At 38.8% G+C, this 19,017-nt stretch overlaps 1 protein-coding gene across 1 annotated transcript in view; it reads right to left on the bottom strand.

The window, feature by feature from the left end:
• The window catches only part of LOC104406759 (sodium- and chloride-dependent GABA transporter 3-like), a gene marked incomplete at its 3' end in the record, with an annotated part of 47,355 nt that extends 28,858 nt beyond the window's left edge, over window positions 1-18,497 (bottom strand). Inside the window, exons 1-4 of the mRNA XM_010015846.1 lie at window positions 18,278-18,497; window positions 14,254-14,388; window positions 13,951-14,091; window positions 12,390-12,480 (exon numbers count right to left, since the gene is read on the bottom strand). Of these exons, the coding sequence (XP_010014148.1) occupies window positions 12,390-12,480; window positions 13,951-14,091; window positions 14,254-14,388; window positions 18,278-18,497 (587 nt within the window). The remainder of the gene's footprint in view (window positions 1-12,389; window positions 12,481-13,950; window positions 14,092-14,253; window positions 14,389-18,277) is intronic.
• Window positions 18,498-19,017: the final 520 nt, after the last annotated feature.

Here is a 19,017-nt window from a genome sequence, read left to right as displayed (position 1 = left end):
CTTACTCTGGGCCAGACTCTATCCTCAGAGTATTCTGTGGGGAATGAAAGGAGAACAAAACGAAGCTGGTAAGCAGTAGTAGTGCTACTGTGCAGTGGCCTTTCTTATTACAGGTTTTAATATGCTCCTTTCATCCCTGCAGAGTTTTCAGACCCAGTCCATATTTACCTTACGAATCTTGTTCCCAAGCTCCTTGTACAGAAAGCATAACACACTTGAGTGCCAATGGTGCACAAGCTTCCCTGTGCAGCAGTTTAGGAGAAAAGTATCTGTTTCTTTCAGACATCCTCTAGTCTTGGGTTAAAGCAAGTTTAAGTTTCTATCCAAAGCCAAGTCTCATCTTTCTTTCTCTCATTGCACTTTATGCAGTTTAAATTCTTCAATTTTTGTGAAAATGTATTGGTTTGAGTATTTCCTACCCAAACGTATGAAGTATCATGTGCAAGTATGCAGTTCTGACATACTTGAAACTCAAGCAGATATTACCTTAATCCTGAAAATGGTGGGGTTCAAATTCCATGTACCAGAATCCTCCATGGATGCTTGAACTGCTAGGACAGAGAGCTACCAGCATCCAAGGTGCTGGTAAACATCTGCATGAAGACAATCACACCATGGATTGCTGCACTATGAGATGCTTATTCAATTGGTCAGCAGTCATAAAGTCAGCCTCATTTGTGAGACCATAATGAATGCAGTACTTCCAGACACTCTGAGGGCTGAGATGTTTGCCACGGACACACAAAAAAGTATGAAGTTACATTCTTTTTGTCACAGAGATCAGAGGCAGCTGCTTACCTAATGTTTGTGACATTATTTACTGATGAGAGTATGGCCAACCACACAACTATAGGAATTTTCAGTTATTTCACCACCAGCAGCATTTGCTCTCTCTTGCCTGAATACTGCAGCTCTCCCACTACCCGACAGAGAATCTTAGAAATCCAATGCTGAGGCTCAGCTGGCCCTGCACCCTTCCTAGGCAGCAGCACTGTGAGTTCTTGCTCAAGTCAGTGCTTCCTCAACTCTTAAAATTGTAAGCAGCTTTAAAGGCTCTCTCAGGTAGTGAAATTGCTCCTTTCATTCTGTTAAAACACTGAGGTCTGCTGGGCAGCACAGCAGCTTACCTGTACCGAAATATCTTTCAGGAAGTTGTGACATTTCCCTGTGGCTGGCTAAGGTGTGCTAATTGTTGTCTAATTTGCAAGAGATGCTGACCCAGACTGCATAACTCAAAGGTGGAAAAGAAACAGCTTAGGAGGAACAAAATCTTCTGAAAGAATGCTTAGATTAGTAATAACACAAACATACAAGCAGCAGTATTTCAGAGAAGGCTCCATCACTTCAGTCAGTAATCTCCAGTTTACACACCAGACACATTAAAGCTCTCATAAACAAGTAACAGCTAAGAGAAGGTGAGATCACCAAAATTACATGCATCCCACTTTTCTTCGAATACAGAGTGGTTTTCTCCCAAAGAGTAAAAGAGCAATATTACACAGAGTATACAAGAGGCTAAATATTTGAGATAGTAAATTCTCCACTGCCTTACATACTGATATGATAACTTTTGATAATGGTACTTATAGGATAAACTTACTAAATCTATGCTGAAACCAAGAGGCCATCAGTTTGCTTTGTAAACCTCTTGGGACTTCTTACTAAATATGTATATTATAGGACAAGGTAAGAAGAAAAATTATCCTTCAATGAAATGAACCTAAAAGGACTCTTCTTATTACTTCCATAGACAATTCATTACTGTATTCATTACTCATCCTGTTTTCCAAGGTTTTCCTTCTCTGACAAAGTTCATTATCTCTTGACACAAGAAAGCATGAAGAATGGTACAATGTTGTCTCAGGCAGCAGGGACAGCAGTGTTCTATGTACTACTGATACCAAAGCTGTGAAACATCTTTCAGTTTCAAATCAGAAATCAAACATGATGTTCTACACTTTACAGGACTATATATCAAAAGGTAGCTGCCAAATAAAGGAGACTTACTTTCTGGGGAGACCTTACGGCAGCCTTCCAATACCTAAAGGGGGCCTACTAGAAATCCATACAGTAGGCATATGTCTTCAAGAAAGAGAATGCCTTAAAAATAAAGGATTCTTTTCAGACTAACTTTTTTCCCCTGTAGATTCTGACATTTAGGAAAATAAAAATGGGCTGGTTGTCAGTTGTTTTCTTTTTCCAGTGCAGCATGGTAATCACCAAAACACTTCCTGAAAAAGCATAGATATGACTATAGGGTTGAGCACAGCTGAGTTACAAATGCACTAAATCTGCATTTGTAGCAAATTTAGTCACTAAAAGTATACGTTCTTTGAAATGAACAGTGAGTATTCGTGCTGAACTGGGCATCAATGTGGGCTAACACTTGCATTTTTCTGAAAGTTAGATATGCAGAACTGACCAGAAGGGATACAGAATGTGTGTACTGCACAAACCTCTCCTATAGGGTTTCACATAAACTCCACAATAAGAAATATAACATATCCACAGGTTTCCAAGTAACCCTTGCCAGATAGTGCTGGATGCTCACTTGCAGTCTTCAGCCACCATTGCTCAATGATTAGAAAGATGTATTTCAGCTTTTAGAAGACATTCTACAGATTACAGATTAAAGAATCTGTAATAAAATTCTCTCAAACTGTAAGAATTCTCTTCTGGAAATCCACTTAATTCCATACTTGTCATTTTTTTTTAAGCAGTAGACAGATATTTCCCAGTGGTCACATTAGCAAGAATCCCTCAGCTAGAGCATTATGCACAGCTCTAAAATCCTAACCTCTTACAGTGACCTACACCTGTGACCTATCAGAATGAGTTATTCCTAGTTGAGCCACATTTGCTGTTGTTACACCTAGTTCTTTCTTCTTAAAGTCCAGATAGACTTGAATGCTGCTTCACTCATCACCCATTTTTAAACTTATTGAATTTAAAGGTAAGATCAAACTCTCTTCAGCAGACTTTTCTCTCAAATTCCAAGTACTGCTTGCAAATAATGATTCTTACTTCTTGTGTCAACTCCTGCCTCATGGAAGTCAGTACTTAAGTTACCTGAATGCAATGTGACATTGCTTAGCAGCTGCCAAGTATATACATATATTGCTTTTTTCCATTTTTCTATGTATGTGTTTGTATTTGAGACAGTGATGGATAAACACAGAACACCGCACTTCTCCTCTAGCCATTCCTGACCTATTTTTCTTCAACCTCTTTCACTGAAGTCATGGCAACTTCTGAACCAAGTCTGAGAGTTTAATCGTGTCAAATAACTTTTTTGTACTGTTCCACTCATGTCAGCTCTATAGTTTCTTGGTACTCTCTGAACATATCCAACAACTCATTTAGTCTTTTTGCAGTTTCCCCTCTGCTCTGAAGAAGTCATGCAGTAACAAAATTCTCCTTTTTATTCACCTTCTGAGTGACAGAGATTAGTTTAGCACATGGCAGCAGCTGTGAACTGAAAGCACCTAGAAGAAATGTAAGTCAACCTGACTTTGCCTTCAGCCTTTTAGTCTGTGGACTCGAACTTGGTTGTTCATCTAATGAGAACTACAGACCACAAAATATTGAGAACTCCTCTGCAAAAGGACAAGGGGTGATGGGTTCAAACTAACACAAGGGAAGATCAGGTTAGATATAAGGAAGAAGTTCTTTACTGTGAGGGTGGTGAAGCCCTGGAACAGGCTGCCCAAAGAAGTGGTAAATGTCTCATCCCTGGCAGCATTCAAGGCCAGGCTGGATGAAGTCTAGTGCAAGGTGTCCCTGCCTAATACGTGCAGGGGGTTGGAACTTGAACTTAAGGTCCTTTCCAACCCTAACTATTCTACAATTCTATGATTCCTAAAATACCAGTCTCCTGTAGTACTTGCAGCTTCCGGTATGATTCTTAATTAAATTCAAGTAAATTAAAAAAGTAAATTAAAAGTTTTTCATTTGTAAGCTAAAACCAATAGTCAGCAGTTAAAATCATTAAAAAAAAAAAAAATAGCTATTGAAGGGACTTTGGGTCATTTCCCTTTCCACACAGAGGACAACTATTCTTGCATCACTGTTTCAAGGCCTGCACCAATTGATATTCTGTAACCCTTATAGAAATTCCATTGCAATATTGAATGAGCCTCCTCAGGAAGAAGTCCTGACACTGCAAATCAATTTCCTTGCTGCTATATAAGCATATGGTGGAATAAAGTGACAAACTTACCAAAAAGATGTTCAGGTTTGCACCCATCTTCCCCGCCACCCCTCAGTCAGTGTTCACTTTACTTCTTTGCACAGCCAGAGCATCTCTCCTTTGAACATTAAATTTGACTAAACAAACCCTTTCTGTTAATGCCCTGAATCTACAAGGGCACACTCGGAAAACACTCTTAAGAAGTGTCTAAACTTTTTGATTTTTCTTCATTTTTTCCCCCTCCTTGTGATGATAGTTTTTCAAGAGCCAAAAATAGATGCAGGCTTACTTAATTGCATGGAACTATTTGCTCTGCTCAGTAATCATGCTGAGATAGCCAAGAAGTAGATGGATGGAACTGCTGTTTTACATTGTTTTCAGTTACTTGGGTATCTCTAAAATCCATTGCAATCCTTAGGGTTCTTAATATCAAGACAGTGACCAAATCCAATGGACACATTCTTGGACAGTTGTAAAGGACAGTCTGTTATTTACAAAGCCACATGCATATTTAAAGGATTCCAGAGGTACTGAAAAATATGGCTTGGAAGAGTTACATGCTATTTGTTTGTATATCTAGTCTTGCAGATCCAATTCCCATGGTAAACTGGTGGAGAAAATACTGGGGTGGGCAGCCTTGTAAAACATGAATGGTACTTTTGAGCTTCTCCTGCATGAGACACTTTAGGGGAGCAACGGAAGTGAACTAATTGGTTTCAGGCAGCAGTAGTCACCAAACCTATCTTGCTTTTAGTTTTCTAGATTAGAACTTTGCTTAGATACAAGTATAGAAAGTTTTACGTGGTAAGTCTTAGAGGAGGTGATGAGCTCCCCTTTGTATTTGCACAAAACCAGGCATAACTGGAAAGAAGCCCTTCAGTAGAGGTCTTCTGTCATAGAAGTAACAGCAACAACAAAATCTGTGAGAAACCAAGTAAAACCCTGGCAAACCCAGAAGAAACATGGCATGTTTTGCAATTGCCTGATTTGGCCAAGCCTGACACAGCATAACTAAGGTTTTGCTATTTTAGACCTTCTGTCCCCTTTTATTTCCCTTTTTTAATTTCCCTGCAAACTCTGCTTCTCTCCAATATTTCTTCTTCTACAATATCAAAAAGGGCATATGTAGATATGCACGTATAGATATACATGTCTTTAAACCTACACTCCTACAGTAACATCAGTAATGAAAATGCCCTGAAAGTTACTGATTCTTAAAGAAAAATTAGCATTCCTCAGCAAAACTGGGTATCTGAGCAGCAGCTTCTAAACGTCTCCACTATTTAAGCACATCACTTGGATCCTGTGCATGTTTTCCAACTATTAGTAGGTAGTATTATTATTGCTAGAACATTGACAGTTGTGTAATTAAGAGGTATTTAAATAGCTCATGTATGATCTTTGCTATAAAATGCAATTTCTATTTTTGCCAACACTGCAGGCCAAAACTTTTCTGTATTTTATCATAGGAACCAACCGAATGCTACAAATTTCCAAAAGACATTTTAAGTACTAAATAGTGAAATGAATGATTTATGAACTCTATCTGAAATAATGGTATCATTCTAAATCACTAGGAAAATAAAAGATAAGATTTGTTCATGGCACCATCACAATCAAATAGGAACTTACTATTCCTTTAAGTACCTACAACTACTGAAAAGGAGTTTGTAACATTTTAAAGTTACTTTTCCAAAACACAAAGGTGCATCTCCTAACACTAAGTTTTTATTGTTTTAAACTTTTCAATATAAAATCCTAGCTTTGGATACAATTACATTTATTCAGACCCCTACTGCTGAATCGCAGGTTTTTACAATGATCAGCTTAAAAAAAGGTTAATCACAATTTGTGGCTGCACGCAAACCACAGGCATAGGAAAAATATTTACTGCAATAACCTGACAGTGTTAACATTGAACAAAAGTTAGGGTTGGAAAGGACTGTAAGATCCAACCCTGTGCTGTGGGCAGGGCCACCTCACACTAGACCATGTTGCCCAAGGCTCTGTCCAACCTGACCTTGAACACTGCCAGGGATGGAGCATTTACCATTTCTTTGGGCAACCTGTTCCAGTCCCTCAGCACCCTCACAGCAAAGAACTTCTTCCTTATATCCAACCTGAACTTCCTCTGTTTCAGTTTGAACCCATTAGCCCTTGTCCTATCACTGCAATCCCTGATGAAGAGTCCCTCTCTGACATCCTTGTAGGCCCCAAGAGATCAAGTCTTCCTAGATTCCTCCATCAAAATGCTCTAATACTGCATAATAACTTTGCACAAGTTGCAGAACATCACAAATAAACCACCTGGAGGCCTGGGAGTTAGGGAGACTTGATGATAAACTGGACTGAGACTGGCCAAGGAGGCTAGTCTTTCTCACACTAACACACAGGCATGGGGAGAGGAAGAGAAGCAATAAGCAGAAGGAAGGGCAGTCTGTGATTAGCTGGCCAATGGATTCAGGGAGCAGATGAAAAATGTTTAGGAAGTTAAGACTGGAAACCAGTGAGCAGCCATCTGAGACTAGATGGAGGTTTGGGGAGTGGACAACACTGGATAAAATGACTGTGACTAGCAGGCTGGAGGTGGGAAGAAGTAATATACCTGATTTAGAGACAAGTCAGAGGCCAATTGGAACTTCCTAGCAAAATAGGCAAAGAGGTTGAAGAGACAGCAGTGGGAAGTGCATGTGGGAATGGCAGGATTAGATATAACCCTAGGGAAGGATACTAAACCAGATGGTTGTGGTAGGGATGCCAGGCAGGCACCAGCATAGACCCCAGAGTAACATATCAACTGAGGAATTAAGGTAAAAACTGAAGTACCTCCCTAGTGTTCCAGAAACATGCTAAGATTAAGGTTTCCTCTGAAGAACCCTTTCAAAGTGTCCAGAACTAAGATTAGAAACATGGGGGATGAAGAGCAGACTTGCATAAACAGAGAAGCTAAGATAGATAATGAACAATCAAAACTTCAGTCATCATGCTGGAAATCCATATTCATAGCCCTCTTTTACCCTATAAAGCTTATAAGGCTTTCCACCAAAAGAACTCCCTGGCTGTCGAGCTTCCTGCTATTCTGCACTAGGTGGATTCAGAAGAAGCTTTCACTCTCTCCTGTGTGTGCCAATAAATATTTAATTGTTTATACACAGTACTGAGACCCAAACTGGATGGTCTAACTATTAACCTGTAAAGTAGCAGAATAGTCTCCCTCAATCTTTCTTGTCCTCAAGTATCCCCTTTGATCTACGCCAGCTAAATCAGTACTGAGATAGTAGAATGATCCTGTAAGCTTCTGGCCAAGGCAACCACCTGAGAAGCAAGACTTCAGCATGCCAGTCTGTGCTCCATCATTATTTGACTTTTGTACAAAGCAGATCATGTTCAAGAGAAGATGCTGAAATTCCCACCCCATCCAGAACACATTCAAGAGAGTGGAACAGATGTATGCCATTTCTTGCAAGCAAAATGGAATGAAAAGAGACTTCTAAATACTGAGTCATTAGAGCAAAGATGACAAGTAATAGCCCCCTTAAATTTTCATGCAAGTGCCCAACATACAATGTAAAATAGCAATGACCCATTTCAAAGGGAAGTTAAGTAACTTTTTGGATGGGTATCTTTGGACAAAGTTGACCTGCATACATTTTCTTGTTTCTTAGTTGAAATTAATTAATAATAAATAATTGCACATCCATAATTCTAAATCGTATGAAAAAATGTCTTGGGCCTCTCATACTTGGCACTTTTACTCTCTCTCTCCCCCCCTCTCTAGCCCAGACCATCTTCTGTAAAATGGGAATAATCTGACCTTATCAAGACTTTGTAGAGATAAATGAACATGTACATAATCAAGAAAGCTATGATTGTAAAGCCACTGGCACCACAAGCACCCCAGGAAGCCTTGATTAAGTTAATAACTTTGTCAGCAGAGCAGGAACCCAATAGTGATGCAAATATAAAACACAGGAAAATGAACAGAGAAGAACAACAAAATGCTGAAAGCTGCACAGTTTGCTCATATCCATCCACCAGCAAGAGCAAAGCAGTTCTACTGAAAAAGTATTAGGCAGTTCTTCAGACGGGCATATTCATCAAAGATGTGAACTTCAACTTGCACCTTATTTCTAGTCTTCCCTAATACCCAAATACTTGACTTTGCAACTTTCAAGGTCACTTTTTCTCCATAGTAAAAATGTTATGTACAACGTTCAAGATAAAAATCACAAGACATGGAAGTTCATCTGCCTGGTTTAGGGTAATGTTTATCCCTCAGTTTTAAGAAACAGGCATAGCATTTTGTCATCTATCCCATTTACTTCTTTCAACTGAAACCAGGCAAAGTCAGTGGTGTTGAGGCAAAACCAGCCGAAGAGCTCATATGACCCCAAACAAAAAGCAACTTTCACACGGCCTCTTATGAACTGAACAGAAACAAGTGAGTCTGGCACAACTCAGTGTTCTACAAGAGATGCAAAAAGAGCCTAGTTCTGAGAGGTGCTGAAGGTCTCTGGGTACTGAGCACTGCAGGATCAGGCTTAACTTCCTAATGACTTTTCATAGGGTAGTGGGGATTAACCACAATGTGACTCCTGCAGTCATTTGCAACCTGAATGAAACAGGAACAACTTTTTGACTTTGTGAGGGAAGGGTTTGTGCCTTTTCCTTTTTGCTGAGAACAGCCCCTTTTCTTTTCCCTAGACAAAAAAAGAAAAAACGTTTTTTCTCACTACACTTTACTTGGAAATGCTAAGGATGTGTCACCCTGTCCGGAGAATGACAGGCCAACAACTAGACTTTCTTTAACAGAGGACTAAGTTGTTGTTATACAGCCAATAAGAAACTATTGAGGTGGAATCAACCACAAAACCACGGGTCCTCTGTCTGTCCAGCTCCCTTCCCAGGCACTGGAAACCTCAAATTCCTGACCTTGGTGGCAAATTGGAGTAGTAGCCAAAAGAGCATACAGACATGGCTGTTGTCCCGTCTGCCTGCCAGACAATTTCCTCTCCTAGAAAAGTATACAAAACAACAGAATAGAGTATCTTGTCCTCTCTGTGCTTTCACAGGCTCACCCATGGCTGCAGCTCTCTTCCATGGGACTGATTCGACATATCTAAAATTATCAACACCTCAATTATTACTGCTGCTACCACTATCAACTGTTTAAATCTTGGACACTAAAAATTCCATGTGCTATACATTGAAATTCTGATTATTATTTTTTCTTAGAAACCCCTTAAGCCATATGATTAGGCTAAGAGAAATGCCATGAATGGTGGTTAACTGGAAAGTCTCTGAATGCTGGGCACTGGTATGAAATGAAAAGCGAAGTCTTTCTTTGGAACATAGCATTAGAATGTTTGAAGAATAAAAAGTGTGCTCTGATTGATTCAGCTGCTTACCTTAAAAAACCCTGTACACCAGATGGAATGTGAAACTTCTCAAGGCTATAGCTTGCAAGGTCTTTTTAAGTAAGGTAAGAAATTCTCTAATCTCCTAATTTTTCACAGAGGCATCAAGTGACACCTGTAGTCAGCAGCAAGTCTGTTAATCCAAATGAAGCCTTAAAACATCAACAGGAATAGACACTTCTAAGCAAGAAAACAAGAGAGCCCAAACTCCCAGATTTTGCCTACTGCTCCTCCAATAGGATCACACCATTTTTACTGCATAGCTACAGGTAAGTAGTTGTCAGCTACAGGTAAGTAGTTGTCAGCTACAGGCTCACTGAAATATTTTAAGTTTTGAGATGTTTGCATGTAGAATGAGATTCTTCTGAGTGTACCTAAGAAAGCACCTAGGACCTACTGCAGTACTTCACAGAAAAAAGGGAAGATTTTCCTTAGTTTTAACAAATGAACATTCCACCCTAAACAATAAATAGGTCTTCCCCCTCTGTGTGACCCAGCTATAAAAGCTGGTAAAGAATGCGGAATTACCAGACAAAGTGAGTCTATACCTGCTAGGGTAAGCAAGGGAACAGTATCCTCTGTACAGACCTGAGGAAGGGTGACTACATAGTCTACTCGCCAGAAAAGCTCCACCGTACTGCAAGGGATCCTCTCTCTCGGTCATCACTGCACTTGGGTGAGTTGCTGTTTGACTTCAGCAATAGCCTGGGGAGTAAGCCAAGGCCACAGAAGCAATTAAAGCTAGAAATATTTCAGTACTTCTGAAGTCTTTATTTGCAATTCTCAAACCAGCTGAGGATTTGGATTGCTTCCAGTCACAAAGGGCTGAGCCTTCAAGCCCAGATGATGGAAAAGACCTAGTAGTAACTAGTTAAATGGTTAAATGGGGGTAAAGACAGTTCTAATGTCAATGCGATCACATGCAGTAAACTAATAGGATCCCTATTCACAATAATTACCGCTCTAATTCACAGATCATCTCAAGTAAATGGTAACAGAAAAGATAAAAAAAGAAACAAGAAAAAACCCAAGCCCAAAACTGTTCTGACCCCCAGCTGACCCTTTACACAATAAATTGGCTTTATGTGGCCACAACTTAGAGGAATTTCAATTGCAGGCTTGACATGGTGGAGAGCAAAGCATGAAAGTTGTGAATGGTGTGGTTGTTCAGAAGAAACCTAGAGCCTCCGCCTTCCCTTCACAGACATCAGCTTAAGGCATTGTAAGGAACCTGGTTATATGCAAATGAATTCAGTCCTGTCGTTGGTTATTGCAGCAATGAAGATTCTCACACGCTATCCATGAGAGTTCTGAAAATAGCAACAAGCATCTGCTCTGTACAGTCTACCCCATCAACTCTCCTTTTACTATTTGCTCCAGAAAGTCTCTCAAATTCATGGTTGCCAACACCAGGATTTATAAAGGAGTAAAGCAAAATCATATGAAAAAGACCTCTGCCTAAGCAAAACAGCATGTCTGGTAACACTTATCTACAGACTGTAAGATGACTTGTCAGATAAATTAACTAGTCTAGTAATATATAAGCAAATATATTAACTGCTCTGATCTGCAATACACACCTATGCACAAAGACCTCTACTGAGCATTTATGTCTGATATATTATACCTTAAACATACTCTTCTGTTCATCCCAGTTATATTAATACAAAATTAATTCTGATCTTTAATAAAGCTCTTTCTTTCATTTGTGAACTAGTTTGTCATGTCTATTTTAAATTTGAAAGCCATGTAACATCATTGACAATTTTAAGCCGAGAGCGTATGTGTTTTCATGCCTTGTTCAGATTTAATTTGGTTTGTTCTTTTTTGTTTTAAAGTAAAACAGAATTATCTACTGAAGCAACAACTACCACCCATGAAGTTAAGGTAACTGCTGCAGCAAGACACAGAGGCTCAGAGGTAAAGACAATAGCTTATGCTAACATTCAAGAAAATTATGTCAATGTAGAGTTCTCCCTTTAAGGATAGTTTTAATTTATGGTCCTTTCAAAGTGTAGCTATTGCTGTCCTGAACATAAAACAGAGCTCTGAACATACAGCCTCAGAAGAAGGCCTTATCTTAATAATAAAATTACTGAGATTAGAACTGGTCATCAAGAAATTTTAGTAACTCAGAATTTCGTAACACACTTAAAACTGTGAGATGATTTAGTATTAAATAACTAAACATTTATGGTAAGAAGAAATACACGTCATAACAAAAGCAGAGTATGTTTTGTAAAGATGTAATTCTCTTCTATTACTAGAAATCAGAATTAAAGAGACACAAGAGAGTTAAATTCTAGCTGAATAACTAACACTTCCATAGTCCTTTAAAAAATGAGATACAGAAGCGAAAGTATTAGGTAGCTTAATCAAAGATGAAGATGCAACTCTCAGACTCTTAAGAGAAGAAACATTCTGGGGAAACAAACAAACCAACCAACCAAGAAATATTTAAAATCATCCTTTCTTTCACCTCTGCCTCCTCATTAGTATGGGTTTGAGGTTCTTTCCTCCAGCAGCAGGAGCCAAGCTCCCAAGCAAGTGGCACACTTTGTTCTATGTTCTTTCAGGATATGGAATTCTTTCCCTTGCATTCTCAAGAAAAAATAAAAAAGGAGTTAAACTCTCATCCTGACTCTCTTCGGCTGTATGAGAAAATTTCCAGCTGCACTCAGATCACTGTTATAGGGTTAGAAGGTATTTAATCATGTGTAAATGATTAAAGTGTCAGAAGATAATGAATAGTCTGATCAAACATAAAGTTTATGTGCACTTACTCCCAGAATTCCATCACTGGAGAAGTGGCATTTTGTAAAGACAGTTGACTGCAGTTGCTCATGTTAAGTTTTTGAAATTCCACACAGTTTTCTATAAAAGGACAAAAAAAAAAAGTTTGCTATATTGACATGTAAGCACATTTCTTCTTGTGCATCTTCTAGTTTGTACATCCTGTAAAGTCACCATTTCATAATGCATTTTCTCTAAGTAGTTAAAGGATTTCTAGGTACACTAAAATGCCACAGCTGCAACTTCTGTAACGCTGGATTTTGACCACCACATCACAGTAGAAAAATGTCCATGCAGTATGATATATTCTCCATACTCCAATCCTTTCCAAAGGCACAGTTCCAATGGGAAGGGCCAATAAAACATCTGAGGCAGACAAATAACACTTCGAGAAACTGAGGCAATCGATTGGGAATTACAACCTACTCCAGCTGCTGCTGGTTCAATGGCCAAAGGTAATAATTGGCTTAGGAAAAACCACCAGCAACAAGTTTCCACTTTGCCTTAACATGCAGGTGAATAGTCACTCTGGCTTATTGTTATCTCTAGTACAGAGAAAGGAGATCAAAGCAGCTCAGCATTGTTGAGCTGACACTCAGTGTTTGAACAGGGATCAACATTGGCTAAGCTCCTTATCAGGGCTGCCAAAATTGATACTGAAGCCTTCCACATCTATTGGGCCCAAGACTAGTTTTCTAACATAAATAACCTAAACTGCAAGATTTCAGGTAGGTTTAGGTGTGCTCAAGGAACAAGATAATGACCAATGACTAAAACTTATGACAGACAGTACAAGTGGCACATGACTTAAAATCAGGCAGTACTATAGGGAATAAATGCAAAAACTTCAGGAACATGGAGATCAGGGCTATTGGTATGTATACCTCACCTAGATATTTGTGATCTTCATGTGCAATAAGTAGAGCATTACAGATGAAAATACCAATGACTGGACAGACGCAAAGCCCTATACTGCAAACCCTCACAAATACACACCTCATCTTTCATGTAAGAGGCTACTTTGCATGCAGCAAGGCATATTTATGTGACTAAATTTTTAGCAGTAACTTGATGAACGTCATCCCTCAACATCTAGCATTATAAAGAACAAATCCAAAGTTCCACTTTTAATATTTTCTTCTCCATTCAAACTCCTCCTGATTTCATTAAAGTGAAAGAGCAAGATTGTAGCCTGTCATCAGGTCATCAGCTCTTCAGCAGAATTCACTTACTGCATTCAGGAGAATAGATATGATTGCAAATGAGACTCTTGGGATTTTGCTGGAATATCTTACAGAATTAACAAAATCCAAAGTTGTCTTCTGCTACCTGGCAATATATTCTGCAGGAATAAATGCTTATACAATGGCCTAAACCAAAAAGATATCAGTAAGTCTTCACTCCAGGATGCCTTTTATCATAGTGCGGTGTGATGTGATTGGCCCAATTCCACAGACTTTTCTACAAGAATAGTTTTGTTCCTGACATTTTAATATATTAGTCAATAACTTGGAAGTAATTGTATAGCAATAATCTCTGCTGAGGTCATACCTGTATTCCATTCATGCCCACAGGTAGCCCAAGGAAGCTCTGTAGTAAAGCAGTTAAACAAATAGAAGATAGCCCATGCTAAAATGATGATGTAATACACGTTTAGGTGTGCCTCTATAACTTGGGTAGCATATCCAATGCCTAGAGACAGAAAAGTGAGACACAAGAGAAAAACTTACTTCTCAGGTATGTTAAAAACAAATGCTTATTACTTCAAGTATATCTTAAGTTTTGATACAATTTATTTTATTTTACTTCAAGTTCAATGCATTCTTTTGCAGTAGAACACAAACTGTTTGTTACCTTCAAATAGAGGGCAAACTTTTCTCCAGCATGTAATGCCTCCTTCACTAGTAAACTGTCCCAAGGCTGTCTCCAAGAAGAATACTGGTATTCCACAGCAAATAAAAAAAACCACATATGGGATGAGGAAAGCACCTACAAGAAAACATTGAGGGAGGGAGCTGTTATAATGAACACAGTTCCTTGGCAGCATAGTGAGAAATTAGTTTTCTTAATAAAGGAAGGATCAGCTATTATCCACCTCTCAGACAGCATGCTGAAAGTCCACAAAGTGTTTACTCCTGGTCCCCAACACCAACAGTGAACCTGCAGGCTAATGTCACGGGCTAAGTAAAACCAGACCACAGTTCCTCAGTACAGAACGTATGTGTCTCACATGTCTCTCAAACACAGAGAAGACAAGAGTCTTGCTTAGCCACACAGTTCTGCTCTGACTGTCATCAAGTCAGATTACATCGTCTTCTCTTCCTTTTCTCAGGAAAGTAGGGATGAAGAAATGTTACGGAAATTAAATTCAGGAAGTCCTTTGTACGTTATTTGGATAAGCCTGATGATAAGAATCATGAAGGAATAACAAAATAAACTTTAAAACTACTTACAAGAACAGGAAAGCAGGGCTTGGCCTTATCAGCTAGAAACATTAATGGGAAATTGCAGGAAAATAAGAGAGCATCAACATTTCTGTCAGCTGCTGACAGTAAACTCCAGCATAGATAACAAAGAGTACCTGAGGTGTAATATTCTGTAACAACAATAAAATATTCTCATATCGACTAACACACAGCAGAAGTATTGTATTATTTCATGACTGATCCTGTTATTAAAATGGCACCTAAAAAACACGGCTGTGAAGTATGCCAAAGCAAAGAAATGAGAGAAGATGCAGGTTAGGCAAAATGTCACTTGCTGATAATGTAGATTTTAGGTATCCTATTTAGAACTGAGCCTAAATAATGAGGAATAAAATAGAGCCTTTTTACTTTGTAGAGAATCTGTTAAAATATAAGGCATAAAGAAGTTTTTTCCTCATTCCCCAAGTACTCAGACTTTCTGATGACTCAAAGGATGAGGTAGAAAGCAAGCGACTATATTGGTTTAGACTGAAACAAGGCCAGAAGGAAACAAGTACTAAGAAGAAAGCACAAAATAACCAATTCTGCCATTTCTACTTACACCAAGACAGTTTTACTGGTTTAATCAGGCAGAGTAGTGCAGCAAAGTACTGCACAGAATAATTTATCTGACACGGTAGGAAAAATCACAAAGCATTAACTGCCTAATTAAGTTATGAAAATAAAGCTTAGCACAACATACATAATGTGTTGTATCCAGGCCTCAACTTGCTCCAAAACAAATAACCCCACAACACTAAGGAACTTCATTTAAAGCTCCCATTAAATGATATAAGCATCCCATCATTCAGCTCATTTCAAATCAACACAAAATATGCTGAACACAAAAGCTGGGGTGGGTGCAGCTTTTCCTAGGAAGATGTGTTTTATAGTGCTGTCCCTCAGTTCTTCAGAGCACTAGCAATAGTAGCATTTCCTCCCTTCGGTGAGAGGCCTGAAGATCAACTGATCTTTAATGAACAGCACCTTAATAGCCACCACTCTGATACTAAATCTCTGACAGAATATTAACAATAAACAAAATGTTTCTGACTACACTTCAGGAAAATTTCTACAACTACAGGGCAAATAGGTACCCATCCATTATCTTAAAAAACCCCAAACAACAAAAACCCACACCAAACCTCAAATTCCACAACACCCCCATAACCTGCAACATCTGTTGTACTTGAGTCACTTTGATAAGGCAACTAAATACAGCTGCTTTGATTTGCAGTTTCTTTCTTCAGACCCAGCACATTAAGAGAGATCTCTTTATGAGTAGCTGCCTGTAGTTGAATCTCAGCTGCATCTCAAGCAACACGTGGATTTCCCAAAGAATGGAATCCTTGCAACCGAAACATGGTTTCTCTGTCTGATTTACTGTGCAAATGGTTTGAACAAAATCCTTATAGGCCAGCTAACCTGCTGGCCACTATCAAATGCAGCTTAACTCACCCATATGCATGATCATGGTGAGTTTGGCATGGCAACTTGTTGAAATTGAAAGTATTGACTTTGACTATTTTCCAATGCTGTTCTACAACAGGTATACATGAAGAAGATCAGGTTTCCAGTTTGCAAACAGATCACATTCCAAGAAATATCTAATTCTATACATGCAGAGAAATTAGTTTTCCTTTAAAAACCAACTACATATTCTTAAGAAAAAACTAAAATTATAGAAGTTTATGCCTACACTACCTGTTACGACTTGGAGTAAGTACCACAGAGAGGTCAGACCTCAGGTGTTCCATACTACTGCTTCTAGACTCGTTCTGTATCTAGCAAGTTATGAAATAACTAGCTCATGTGTCTTACTACCAGGATGTACTTATTATCACCAAGTAGTTTTCAGTATTTACATCTGATGCATCAAACAAGCCCAACTCTGCTCTAATTCCAGCAGGGCATTCCAGAGAGTTACAAAAGCACAGGTCATAGTCCAAGTCCTCATTGAATAAAATTGAAGTCAATGGCAAACTTCCCATAGTGCCAGGACATGACCAATTAAACCACACACATTAATTCTACACTTAAAGAACAGAGTAGTGATTAAAGTATGGTATTAATTAGTTTTCCATCGAGTCACCTAGAGCATAGTTAGAATGATCTCACATTTTGACAAGCTGGCATTTGCATACAAATGGACACATCAAAGTTACTGTTTGAACAAGGAGATCATTATATACTGAAAAAATATTTTTATCTTTTCCTCTGCCAAAATTTCTCTGGAAAGACTTCAATAATCCACAAGAAACTATTCTGCATATGATATCCAGCATATGAATATTTATGTTCTAACAGCAGTACATCATTCTGAATACAGGTGAATTCTTGTTATCTTAGTTCTGCCAAAACACAGAACTATAAAGAAAGGAGCTACAATCCATGGACACATCTTCCACAGTAATATTAGCCTTAGAGAAACAGCAGACAAAATGGGCCCCGAGTTCAGACAACTGTGCCTGGGTTTGGAGGGACAAGGGAAAGAAATTTGGCGCAGCGTTGTTAGCAAACAAACACATTAAATAATACATCTCTGCATGTCAGCCACTGAACACATTTTTCTCCCAGCCTATACACTTATGCTAACACTGATTAAAGCTTTAAGTGGAGAGAACATTAAATCCAGTCCACAGAATTCCAAGCTATATTTTTAATTTACTTCCCCCCCCCATTGCTTTGTAACTCACAGCTAACATGCTCATTCTTAAATGTCACGTATTTTACATAGCTTACACTTTACTACTACCAAGAGATGCCACGTGTTACACTTTTGTACAAGTTAAGTCTGTTCTCTCTCAAATAACATTCTTATTCTACATTTTACAGGGTTTGTTCTCTTCTCTGAGTAACAGGCACCTTTCTCCATCTTCCCCTACCATCGTGTGGTGATTTGGGAAGTAATGTGAAAAAGTAGTATGGTTGAATTACAGAAATTTTCACATAACAAAGAAAAAAGTAATTTTTGTATCGTTATCAAAACCAGTATTTATCCTCTTTGAAGTGTATTGTTATGAAAAATAAAATGCTACATTCATTTCTGCATCAGATAAACTTAAATATGCTTGGGTCTGTATTCACATGCATAAAAAAACACAGTAGCTATACTACTATAATAGAACATTGGCTTCTTCTGCATTAAAAATCTTACAGGAAAAAAATGTCAATTTACTGAAACAAAAGCAACTTGTGCAAGTAAACCATGCGATACCTGGGGAGGAGAAGGGAAGAGAAACACAATTATCTTTTTCTTACTTGTCAGATGTTTAATACTTCCCTATCCACACATACACTGAAATCCTGAATACCTCTCTCTTAGTGCAAAGAAATCACCATAAAACATTCTTAACTGTTTATTTCCCACATGCTTATGGTGAGCTGTAAATCAGCATATGATGCCATCTTACCTCCTCCATTCTTGTAGCAAAGATACGGGAATCTCCATACATTTCCCAACCCAATAATCTCCCCTGCCACAGAAAGCACAAATTCAACCTTATTGTTCCAGTGACCTCTTTCATGAACTTTCTTATCATTAATGTGGACGAGGTTGGTACTTGAGGCTTCTGGGTCTAAAGCATCTTCTGGCTTGCCATTAATTATAGGAATAGTCTTTTCAGCTGTCATGACTGTTCAGCCTAGAGGAGAGCAAGAGAAAAACATACAGATGTCTTGAATTACTTGTTAGTAATAACCCTCAATGACTAAAGAAGTTCCTCAGCATATCATTGGCTTCTTATTAACTGCACAAATTTGCAAGTGAAAGTGAAAGAGGCAACTCTATAAAGGCTGGAAAAGTTGTAAAGAAGGAAAAAAAGGAAAAGGAAAGAGAAGGAAGCAAAAAACCCAAAGAAGGGAAGGAGAAGGTGGTTTCCAAGTTGATACAGGCAATTTAATAGTATAATATTGTTTTAAGGTGGAGGCAGTGAAGCCTTTCAAAAATCCCTCCCCAAGCAAGGATCCCAACTTAACTAACCTACCAGAGAACAGATCTCTCTGCACCTTCCAGGCACCGAAGAAAGGGATGTGGAGAAGGGAGCCTGAACGAATCTGGCCTGCCTGGAGGAGTAAGGGAGCTCCCGGACTACTCACCCAGGGCTCTGCCTGTGCCTGCGCGGCCGGGGGAGGGACAGGATCTCTAGCCCGG

This window comes from Nestor notabilis, unplaced genomic scaffold (assembly GCF_000696875.1).
Source record: "Nestor notabilis isolate BGI_N333 unplaced genomic scaffold, ASM69687v1 scaffold5386, whole genome shotgun sequence".
Taxonomy (NCBI): domain Eukaryota; kingdom Metazoa; phylum Chordata; class Aves; order Psittaciformes; family Psittacidae; genus Nestor; species Nestor notabilis.
Note: the sequence above shows the minus strand (reverse complement) of the source record. Positions and strands in the feature narration are given on the sequence as shown.